Below are 11,116 nucleotides of genomic sequence, written 5' to 3' on the forward strand. Positions count from 1 at the left end.
TCATAGGTTTGGTTTCGCTCCGTGGGGCCATCTATAAGCTCTGTAAACAAACACATTTCTCCAACACCTGCTCGAACTGAATCGGGTCCGGCGCACTTAACACAACTCCTGCTCCAGTGTGAATGCGTAACGTTTGTCCATGAGTTTCTGTGATACATGAATTCCCTGATCCGAGGCTCCGGAGGTAGAAGATTTAAAATAAATAAGAGTTGGGTGGAGCAGTCGAAAGGCTGATCTGGTCTTGATGAAAGGTCAACGATGGAACGAAAGGTCACCGGAGGGAGGGAGGATCGCCCACGCAAAGCACGGCCTGAACCCAAATTCCCCCAAAGCTTTTGATCACGGAGCTGCCCGAGTTCATGGAGAACCTCCACCTGCACGCTGTTGGACGAGAATCAAGAACCGCCGATGGCCCAGGGAGTTCTTGGAGAACCAAGCTGGTGACCTCCCTGCCAACGTCTTGGGGTTGTTTCGGAAGAGGGGGTGGACCGGAGAGGATAAATGTAGATCGGGGAAGGAGTGGGGTTGTGCAGAATCTGGAAGGATGCACAGAGAGAGATCTCTCTCTGGTGTTTGGGGAGGACTCCCGGGCTGGCCAAAGAGTTTCTGAGATCATGAAGACGGCCTTGTGGATTCTGCTGCTCTCCGGCGTTTGTTCCCTTCTGGCTGCCGACATCCCGGAAGACCCTACGTTTGATGTCACAAAGGTAATCAGCTAGGAGCCCCCCCAAAATGGGACGGGAAACAGGGGACGCCTGGATCCCTGCTTTTTCACTGACCAGTTTTGCTTTGAGCGGTGGTAGGTTTGGGGTCGGGATGGGTCCGAACATCCCCCACAACCGCCGAGAAAGGCGCAATGAGCACATTTGGGAAACAATGAGCCGGCGCCTCCTTTGCCATCATTTCGAGATCTCGGAAGCATCACCACAAGCGCCAGGGGCTCCTCTGGAAGGATGGTGCTGGGTGGGAAGGTTCCAGAGATCCCAAGGGTGGCCGGACCCTCGTTGGACACAGCGTAAATGGATCGGTTGGGAAATCAGGGAAGTTCCCGGGAGGTCAGATGTATCCGCAAGCTCATTTTAATTACCTCCTGCTCCCAAACTGCAGCCCTAAATGTTGAGATGGTGCGCATGCCTCAGGTGTCCGCTTCTGGGGGCCACCGTGATGTGGGGACCGCTCCTGGCCTTCCCCCTGATACTTTGCCACTGGTCTGGCGTCATCTCGAAGAACCGATATGGGTAGCTAGCACCTTCGTTCTGTTTTCGGACTGAAAACCTTTTTTTCCCCTCGCCTCTTTCTTTCCGTTTTCGAATAAAAGGTTGCAGAGAAATGGTATCCCCTTATCACAGCAAATTATTTGCAGCCTTTAGAGAGGAAACCCTTCCATGCCTTCACAGCCACACCTTTAAGCAACGGAGGTCTTGAGCTCAAAGAGGAAATCCCCAGGTAAGACATGATCCTCGCTCTCATCCTGTGCCGCCCCCTCCCCAAATAATCAGCCTGTGGGCTCGTTGCAGGGGCGGCTGGGCCACCTCGTGGACGGAGGGACTTTCCACAGTGGGGGCCAGCAGGAAACAGGGCTGGGAGTTGGGCCCTTCTTAAGCCCATCTGTGGACACCTCGGTTCGGTTTTGCCAAAAATTTCTCCGGTGAAAGTCTGGCTGTTGGCTGCAGCTATTGGGCACCAACTGGAGGGTCCGGATTTGAGCCGTGTGAAGATTTTTGGCACATGCGCATGCGCCCCCCCCCCCAAAAAGTCACTCTTTGGGAGTTGGGTTGCTTTAGGCAAAAGCTTTTTCCCATCTGAAAGAGAAAAAAGTGATATTGATCAAATTTAAAAAATGACGAAGACGTCGTATTGGCACACCCTGGTTCCAACGTAGAGATGCAAAATTGCAAGGATGCCTACAGCTTAAATCAAAAAGCACCTACCCTGGTTAGGGGGACGAGGAGTACAAGAGATGGGCATGAACCTCGGTTCGCAAGTTCGTGCCGGTTCGTACGTGTGGCACTGCAGGCGACACATGTTCTCATCCCCGGCCACCCTGGCTGGATTCCCGACTCGGTAGCCAGCTGGGGCTCCTCCTCTTCTGCTGTTCCACCAATCCCCGGCAGGAGCATGGGCTGGCCTGCCCCGCCTCCTTATGTGGGCAGGCCATCGGGCAAGTAGGCGGGGCCAGGGAAGCCCCTGCTCCTCCCAGGGAGTTGGAGGAAGGGAAGGCACGAATGTGCGAACTGGCACAAACCTCTGAACTGAGATTCATGACCATCTCTCTCATGACAACCAGAGGAACGATGTGGCTGCCACTCACGTCGGTGTTCAGGTCTTGGTGGGGGATCTTCAGGGTTCAAGGGGTCAGTGAATTCCCATCAGCCCTCTTCCTGAGCCGGACCGGCTGGGGCAAATGGGACCTGGAGTAGAAGGGCAACTGGAGGGGGGCTTCGCTTCCCTCTCCCTGTTTCCATCCAAGGCACTTCACCCCCCCCCCTTCTGAAGAGTTCCTTGGCCCGAAACAGAAGATGCGCTCAGAACCACAGGCCACGGGGTGGCTGAAATTCAGTGGTCTTCTCTCTTTCCTTCAGAGACGGGGGCTGCGAAGTGAAGAGTTTTGTGTTGCAACCTCAAAAGCCCGGGGTTTTGCAAAGCGAAGGTAAGTCAGCAGAGGACATGCCGTCCTTTTCCAAGATGGGGGTCCAGCCTCCAGCTGGTCAGCTGAGAATGCCCCGCGATCAAGGATCGGTGTGTGCCCGGGCTAGGAGCACCGCTCCGTCCTGCCTGGGGGGCACCAGGTTGCCGGACGCCTGACCTTTTGATGTTTTGTTTCCACAGATGGCAAATTCACCATAATGGTTATTAAAACCGACAACAACCATAATATGGTTACCCACTCTGAAATAGGGGACCTGGTCCTTCTGCAGCTGTTTGGTATGTGCCCCCGATCGCCTCTCGGGAGTTCTAGAGGGAGAAGAAACCTGCATTGTTTTGCAGCAATTGTTCCAGGCAGCTGGGGGGTGGAAAATCACATTTTTCTCCTATCCAGTATCATCTTCCAGAGGAGAACACAGAAGATGTGTTTTTGAAAAAAATAGTATTTCCATCTCAGAGGTGATTCGGTTCACCAGCAATAATGCCCTATACAGCGGTGCCTCGCTAGACGATGATGATCTGTTCCACTGAAATCGCTGTTTAGAGAAATCATTGTCTAGCGAAAAGCAAATCGTCGTCTAGCGAAAATCAGTTTGCGAAGCAGGGAACAAGCATTGTCCAGCGAAATTCCCCCATCGGAATCCCTGTTTTGCGAATCACAATAGCGATCGCAAAAAGTCAATGTCTAGCGAAGAAACTGTCATGCGGGGGTAACTGTCTAGCGAGGCACCACTGTACATCTTTCGCTCGTCTTGTGGTGCAACGGGTGCTGTAGATGTGATCTAAACCTCGGACACCTCCACGTGGCCCTGACCAACAGCCTGGACCCCGGGGGCCAGACCATGGCGAGGGAGGGGGGAGAAGGAGGCTTACCCTGCCAAAAAGGAGCCAAAATGCCCCCCAGATGCCCACCCACATCGTAGTGTAATGCTTTGTCTCTTTGTGTCTTTCCAGCCAAAGGAAAGAAGATCCAGGATGGATGGGAGGGCCATTATTCTGAAATTCAAAAGGAACTGGGATTCAGCCCGAAGAAGTACCACTATCTACTTGAATCTGGTGAGACCCATGGATCCTTAGGGGTGGACTTTGGGGCGAGAGGCAGCAGATTTTTCAAAGCCGTCAATGCGAGGCCACGTGTGGAACGGTGACGGGCAGAGGCCACCCGTGGCCACAGTGACTAGCTAGCTTGTCTCAGGCTAAGAGGCCTTGTGGCCCTTTCCAAAGCGCTGGCAGCCAACATCGATGGACCCATTCCCCCTCCTTTGTTTTGAAAGCTCTGGCACAGTTTGATTGCTGGGTCAGAATTTCCAGTCTGTGAAAATAAGGGGGTCTAACTCTTTCCTTCTGCTTTGTTTTTTCTAAATGTTTGCGTGCCAGCCAGCTACACTGCTGCTAAGGGCAGAGGAGTGGGAATTTTTAAAAAGTTGGCAACTTTCTACAGGATCCGAAAAGATTGTCTTTATTTTTTTCCTTCCACAGATCTTATTTCCTTCCACAAATAAGGAGGTCTAACTCTTTCCTTCTGCTTTGTTTTTTCTATATGTTTGCATGCCAACCAGCCAGCCTGCTGCTAAGGGCAGAGGAACAGGAATTTTTAAAAAAAAGTTGGCAACCTTCTGCAGGTTCTGAAAAGATTGTCTTTATTTTTTCCTCCACAGATCTCTGCACAACCCCGCCGAAGTAGGCTTAGGGTGATGATCGTGAACACAGGGATTGGGGGTGTTGGTTGTTTTTTTCTGGCAACGGGGTGATCAACCTAAAACCCTCCTAGCCAGTGGGAGACATCACACTTAGACAAAAAAGTCACAACCCATCGGAAACAAAACAGCTGTAACTGAAGGCACGCCGGCTGGAAAGGGAGAAAGCTTGCTGGAACGAGATCTCGTAAGGCGAGCCTCGGATTTTTCCATTTTGAAAAAAGAAGACCTAACGTTGCACAGAGAAAGCCGGGACTGCCTGAAATCTTTATATTGCCTCCCAAAATGATTTCCCACCAGTTTTCCCCCCCACAATCCCCTGAAAATAAAAAGACCATCAGAACACACACACCCCGGCTGCTTTACTGTGTGGATGTTTGAGAAAAAACAGCAAGAGATTAGACCGTTATTGACAAGCCAACCTCTGTGTGTGTGTGTGTGTGTGTTTGTTTGTTTCTGTGTGTGTGTGTGTCTACCTGCTTACCTTCCCAAATGTGGGAAGCACATCTCGCCAGATGTTCTCACCTTCCTATCGGAAGGAAAATACAGTGGCGCCCCGCATGACGATGATAATCGGTTCCGTGAAAAATAGCTGTTTAGCGAAATCATCGTCATGCGAAAACCATTTCCCTATTGGAATGCATGGAAACCCATTTAATGCGTTCCAATGGGAAAAATACCTTGTCGTTTTGCAAAGATCGCCCATAGGGCAGCCATTTTGCGAGCGCCGATCAGCTGTAAAAATCGACGGCTTGCGAAGCACAGGTCCCGAAAACATAGGGAAGACATTTTGTGAAGCCGCCAATCAGCTGTAAAAATTGTCGGCTTGTGAAGAAACGGTCCGCGAAGCACAGACCAAATCATCGTCCAGTGAAAATTGCCCATTGGAATGACTGTTTTGTGAATTGCTATAGCGATTGCAAAAAGTCATCATTATGTGGATTCGTCATTTAGCGGGTCATCGTCTTGCGAGGTACCACTGTATTTCCTGCTGGAGGTTGTGGGACGAATGGCTGGAAATGTTATAGACTTCATATCATGCATGCTCAGAGGGGGCATCCTTGCGGATCATTGCCCCCTTCCTCTTTCTTCCCCTATCCATCCGCCCCCTTGTGTGTGTGTTGACCCCGTTTCATCCCTCTGCCCGGTCTCTCAACACCCTTAAATGCTTTCGCAAGGAAGCAGGGCGTGAGAAGTGCTTTGGGGCTTTCAGCACTCATACAAGAGCTACCTGGGGCCGGCACAGGCCTTTTTTGGACCACAAATTTTGAATTTCCAGTCTAGAAAACTCTTTCCATTCTCCGGCCTGGTTTCTCCCTGGGCGAGTCGAAGCCCTCCTTCTTTCCATGAAACTCTTTCCACTTCTGTTGCGGCAGGCCGGTAGATCTGTACAGATTTTTTTAGACTTATTGGATTACAGACCCCATTATCCCCCATTCTGGGAGTTCAGCCTGGCTTACAGACACCTCCATGTGGCTCGCCTGGGAGGAAAGGCCTCACTTACAAGGTTTTGAGGTTTAGCTAGGTCTCGCTCCTCTCCAGCTTCCTGTTCCTGCCCCAAGGCCTGCTGGGAGCTTTCTTTCTAAACAAGAATGATGGGATTTGCAGTCCAAGGAATCAAAAAACATCCAATCCCTAAAGAACTTGCCCTAAAAGGACTTTATATTGGCCTATGAAGAAAGGCTGCAGCATTTGGGGCCCTTTAGTTTAGAGAAAAGCTATTTTTGGGGGGGAGGACATGATTGAGACATGCAAACCTTTTCATATGTTTTCACAATCTCCTTAATGTTTTGGAAAGAACAGGATTCTGTCTTTTCTAAACAATGTTGTGGTGTAAATATGCATATGGACAATATTCGTTTTTCCACCACCCTCCGTTTCAACCCAGAGAATTTTGAAAGGATGATTTTACCTGGCGGTAGTAAAAACCCGGTAATGGATAGAGGAGGAGACGGGGCACTCAGGAGCCACAGGTTTGAATCCCCGGCTCTCCCACGGAAGCTCATTGGGGGTGTGGAATGGGTAAAACCCCTCCTGAAATACCCACCGATCCTGGTCACTCTCGGTCACTATCGGTCAGTTACCTACGACTTCGTGTCTGCTCTTCCCCACCGGAGAGCCTCGTTTTTTGCACCACGGCAAAGCCACATGCAGAAGGACCCATGATTTTTGTGTTATAATCTGTAATCACAGATGGCGCCTATAACTGGACAGTGGTTTCGGCAGGATCCTACCTAAAAGTCATGTGGATTCATCTCCCAGATCCACGTTTCTACTCCACTGCTAAGTCGTGCACCGAAGGACGCGTTATTTCTGTGTTGGAAACTGTGCGCAACAAATGGGATCAATCGTTTGATGGTGGTTTAGAAAGGATCCCGTCTGAAAATCATGTGCAATCATGCGCGCCTGTGACATGGATCCACGTTTTTTGCGCCACTGCAAGACGTGCGCCAAAGGATCCATGATTTCCATGGTGCTGTCGGTGGGCATAGAGGAGACATATGATTTGAGGGTGGTTTGCCAAGGATCCCACATAAACATCGCACATATAGAATCCACTTTTTACCCTTAGCCACAGGAAAGCAGTCGGGGTGGTGTTGTGATGGTCTTTTTATTTTCAGGGGATTGCGGCCGGGGGGGGGGGGAACTGGTGGGAAATCATTTTGAGAGGCAATATAAAGATTTCAGGCAGCCTCGGCACTTTCTGTGCAACCTTAGGTCTTCTTTTTTCCAAATGGGAAAATCTGAGGCTGGCCTTACGAGATCTCGTTCCAGCAAGCGTTCTCCCTTTCCGGTCGGCGTGCCTTCAGTTACAGCTGTTTTGTTTCCGATGGGTTGCGACTTTCTAAGTGTGATGTTTTCCACTGGCTGGGGGGGGTTAGTTTGAGCTCCCCAGAAAAAACCCAACACCCCCAATCCCTGTGTTCACGATCATCACCCTAAGCCTACTTTGGCGGGGTTGTGCAGAGATCTGTGGAGGGAAAAAAAAATAAAGACAATCTTTTCAGATCCTGCAGAAGGTTGCCAACTTTTTTAAAATTCCCGCTTCTCTGCCCTTAGCAGCAGTGTAGCTGGTTGGCACGCAAACATTTAGAAAAAAAACAAAGCGGAAGGAAAAAGTTAGACCCCCCCTTATTTTCACAGAGTGGAAATTCTGACCCAGCAATCAAAATGCCAGAGCTTTCGAAACGAAGCAGGGGGAATGGGTCCATCCACGTTTGCCCCCAGCGCTTTGGAAAGGGCCACAAGGCCTCTTAGCCTGAGACAGGCTAGCTAGTCACTGTGGCCACGGGTGGCCTCTGCCCATCACCGTTCCACGCATGGCCTCGCGTTGACGGCTTTGAAAAATCTGATGCCCTCTTGCCCCAAAGTCCACCCCTAAGGATCCATGGGTCTCACCAGATTCAAGTAGACGGTGGTACTTCTCCGGGCTGAATTCCAGTTCCTCGCGAAGTTTAAAAAAATGGTCATACCATCCATCCTGCATCTTCTTTCCTTTGGCTGGAAAGACACAAAGAGACAAAGCATTACACTACGATGTGGGTGGGTGTCTTGGGGGCATTTTGGCTCCTTTTTGGCAGGCTAAGCCTCCTTCTCCCCCTTCCCTTGCCATGGTCTGGCCCCTGGGTCCAGGCTGTTGGTCAGGGCCACGTGGAGGTGTCCGAGGTTTAGATCACATCTACAGCACCCGTTGCACCACAAGATGAGTGAAACATGTACAGTGGTGCCTCGCTAGACAGTTACCCCCGCATGACAGTTTTTTCGCTAGACATTGACTTTTTGCAATCACTATAGCGATTTGCAAAACATTGATTCCTATGGGGGAATTTCGCTGGATAATGTTTGGTCCCTGCTTCGCAAACTGATTTTCGCTAGACGACGATTTTCTTTTCGCTAGACAGTGATTTCGCTAAACAGCGATTTCAGTGGAACAGATTATCATCGTCTAGCGAGGCACCACTGTACTGTTTTTTCATAAACACATCTTCTGTGTTCTCATCTGGCGGGTGATACTGGGTAAGAGAAAAGTGTGATTTTTCCACCCCCAGCTGCCAGGAGCAATCTTTGCAAAAGGATGAAGGTTTCTTCTCCCTCTTGAACACCCGAGAGGCAATCGGGGGCACATACCAAAGAGCTGCAGAAGGACCAGGTCCCCTCTTTCAGAGCGGGTAACCATATTATGGTTGTTATCGGTTTTAAGGACCTGCAGGGTGAATTTGCCATCTGTGGAAACAAAACATCAAAAGGTCAGGCGTCCGGCAACTTGGTGCCTCCCAGGCAGGACGGACCGGTGCTCCTTACCTGGGGAGGGAGCAGCAAAGGTAAGTCCTAAGTGACACCTCCAAAGCCACAGACACCCAGTGTGTTGTTGTTGGAACAAGTAATCATTTCCAATTCCTTTTAAAAGTTACCTCTAAGGGAGTGTAAAAACATTTTCAGAGGCTATTCCAAGGTACAATATCAGAACTGACTGTTAGAAAAAATCAGAAAATATATTCCACTATTTTTAATTTTTTTAAAAAAACAATCTACTGGCAAAGATCATAATGTGCCAGGCAAAGAGCTATTACAGAAGGACCTAGAACGGCAGTGACAATGATAGTCCTTGCCGTTATTCCTATGGAGTTTATTTATTTTGTGGGACTGCTCTGAGCGCCACGTTTTGTGGGGAAGGTTGGGGGCAACCGTCGGTGCGTGCCCTAGCCCGGGCACACACCGATCCTTGATCGCGGGGCATTCTCAGCTGATGTGCCGGAGGCTGGACCCCCATCTTGGAAAAGGACGGCATGTCCTCTGCAGGCTTACCTTCGCTCCGCAAAACCCCGGGCTTTTGAGGTTGCAACACAAAACTCTTCACTTCGCAGCCTCCGCCTCTGGAGGAAAGAGAGAAGACCACTGAATTTCAGCCACCACGTGGCCTGCGGTTCAGAGCGCATCTTCTGTTTTGCGAAGAGGCTTGGCCCAGAGCCAGCATCGGAGCCAAGGAACTCTTCAGAACGGGTGTGTGTGTGAAATGCTAGCCATCTCTACGTTGGAACCAGGGTGTGCCAAGACGGCGTCTTCGTCGTTTTTTAATTTGATCCACATCGCTTTTTTCCTCTTTCGGATGGGAAAAAGCTTTCGCCTAAAGCAACCCAACTCCCAATCTGTCAGTCACCCAAAAGGCTACTTTTGGGGGGGTGCGCATGTGACAAAAATCTTCACACGGCTCAAATCCGGACCCTCCAGTTGGTGCCCAATAGCTGCAGCCAACAGCCAGATTTTCACCGGAGAAATTTTGGCAAAACCGAACAGAGATGTCCACAGATGGGCTTAAGAAGGGCCCAACTCCCAGCCCTGTTTCCTGCTGGCCCCCAGTGTGGAAAGTCCCTCCGTCCACGAGGTGGCCAGGCCACCCCTGCAATGAGCCCACAGGCTGATTATTTGGGGAGGGGGGGCAGCACAGGAGGAGAGCGAGGATAATGGCTTACCCGGGAATTTCCTCTTTGAGCTCAAGACCTCCGTTGCTTAAAGGTGTGGCTGTGAAGGCATGGAAGGGTTTCTTCTCATAAGGCCGCCAATAATTTGCGGTGATTAGGGGGTACCATTTCCCTGCAACCTTTTATTCGAAAAGGGAAAGAAGGAGGGGAGGGGGAAAAAGGTTTTCAGTCCGAAAACAGAAGGAAAGCGCTAGATACCCATATCGGTTGTTCGAGATGACTCCAGACCAGTGGCAAAGTGTCAGAGGGAAGGCCAAGAGCGGTCCCCACATCACGGTGGACGCCTGAGGCATGCGGACCTTCTCAAGATTCAGGGGTGCAGTTCGGGAGCAGGAGGAAATTAAAATGGCAACTCGTGGTCCCTGAGCTTTCGGATGCATCTGACCTCCCGGGAACTTCCCTGATTTCCCAACCGATGCATTTACTCTGGGGCTAACGAGTATCCGGCCACCCTTGGGATCTCTGAACCTTCCCACCCAGCGTCATCCTCCCAGGGGAGCCCCTGGCGCTTGTTGTGACGTTCCCAAAACCTCGAAACTGATGCTGAAGGAGGTGCCGGCTCATTGTTTCCCAAATGTGCTCATTGCGCCTTTCTCGGTGGTGGCGATGGGGGTTGCTTGGACCCATCCCGACCCCAAACCTCCGCAGAAGCTACCACCGCTCAAGGCAAAATGGGTCAATGAAAAAGCAGGGATCCAGGCATCTCCCTTCCCGTCCCATCTGGGGGGGGGCTCCTAGCCGGTTACCTTTGTGACATCAAACGTAGGGTCTACCGGGATGTCTACCGCCAGAAGGGAACAAACGCCGGAGAGCAGCAGAATCCACAAGGCCGTCTTCATGATCTCAGAAACTCTTTGGCCAGCCCGGGAGTCCTTCTCAAATGCCGAAGAGAGAGATCTCTCTCTGTGCGTCCTTCCAGATTCTGCACAACCCCACTCCTTCCCTGATCTACATTTATCCTCACCGGTCCACCCCCTCTTCCGAAACAACCCCAAGACATTGGCAGGGAGGTCACCAGCTTGGTTCTCCGAGAACTCCCTGGGCCATCGGCGGTTCTTGATTCTCATCCCACAGCGTGCAGGTGGAGGTTCTCCATGAACTCGGGCTGCTCCGTGATCAAAAGCTTTGGGGGAATTTGGGTTCAGGCCGTGCTTTGCATGGGCGATCCTCCCACCCTCCGGTGACCTTTCGTTCCATCGTTGACCTTTCATCAAGACCAGACCAGCCTTTCGACTGCTCCACCCAACCCTTATTGATTTTAAATCTTCCGATCCGGGAGCAGCAGTTCGCTGG

General features: G+C 51.0%; 2 protein-coding genes across 2 annotated transcripts; one reads left to right on the forward strand and one right to left on the reverse strand.

Moving 5' to 3' along the window:
• The first annotated feature begins 614 nt into the window (after positions 1–614).
• Positions 615–4,687, forward strand: LOC110078820 (lipocalin-like). Its single transcript, XM_078382852.1, has 6 exons — positions 615–707; positions 1,319–1,446; positions 2,583–2,650; positions 2,830–2,925; positions 3,601–3,702; positions 4,305–4,687. Exons 1-6 carry the CDS (start codon positions 615–617, stop codon positions 4,328–4,330), a joined length of 513 nt encoding a protein of 170 aa, XP_078238978.1. The 3' UTR covers positions 4,331–4,687.
• A 2,251-nt stretch (positions 4,688–6,938) lies between these two features.
• Positions 6,939–11,034, reverse strand: LOC140702887 (epididymal secretory protein 4-like). The gene is made up of 6 exons (XM_078382853.1): positions 10,570–11,034; positions 9,815–9,942; positions 9,150–9,217; positions 8,472–8,567; positions 7,743–7,844; positions 6,939–7,314 (listed from the first exon to the last, which is right to left on the reverse strand). Exons 1-6 carry the CDS (start codon positions 11,032–11,034, stop codon positions 7,289–7,291), a joined length of 885 nt encoding a protein of 294 aa, XP_078238979.1. The 3' UTR covers positions 6,939–7,288.
• Positions 11,035–11,116: the final 82 nt, after the last annotated feature.

The sequence above is a fragment of the Pogona vitticeps genome, chromosome ZW-PAR, assembly GCF_051106095.1.
Source record: "Pogona vitticeps strain Pit_001003342236 chromosome ZW-PAR, PviZW2.1, whole genome shotgun sequence".
NCBI lineage: Eukaryota > Metazoa > Chordata > Lepidosauria > Squamata > Agamidae > Pogona > Pogona vitticeps.

What these genes read in the sequence shown, in the direction of transcription:
- LOC110078820 (XM_078382852.1), top strand. Translation starts at nt 615, where the DNA reads ATGAAGACGGCCTTGTGGATTCTGCTGCTCTCCGGCGTTTGTTCCCTT. An exon ending in CTCAAAGAGGAAATCCCCAG is followed by an intron (nt 1,447 to 2,582) that starts GTAAGACATGAT and finishes TCTTTCCTTCAG; the next exon opens with AGACGGGGGCTGCGAAGTGA. An exon ending in CGGGGTTTTGCAAAGCGAAG is followed by an intron (nt 2,651 to 2,829) that starts GTAAGTCAGCAG and finishes TTGTTTCCACAG; the next exon opens with ATGGCAAATTCACCATAATG.
- LOC140702887 (XM_078382853.1), bottom strand. Translation starts at nt 11,034, where the DNA reads ATGAAAGGTCAACGATGGAACGAAAGGTCACCGGAGGGTGGGAGGATC. An exon ending in CTCAAAGAGGAAATTCCCGG is followed by an intron (nt 9,218 to 9,814) that starts GTAAGCCATTAT and finishes TCTTTCCTCCAG; the next exon opens with AGGCGGAGGCTGCGAAGTGA. An exon ending in GGTCCTTCTGCAGCTCTTTG is followed by an intron (nt 7,845 to 8,471) that starts GTATGTGCCCCC and finishes GTGTCTTTCCAG; the next exon opens with CCAAAGGAAAGAAGATGCAG.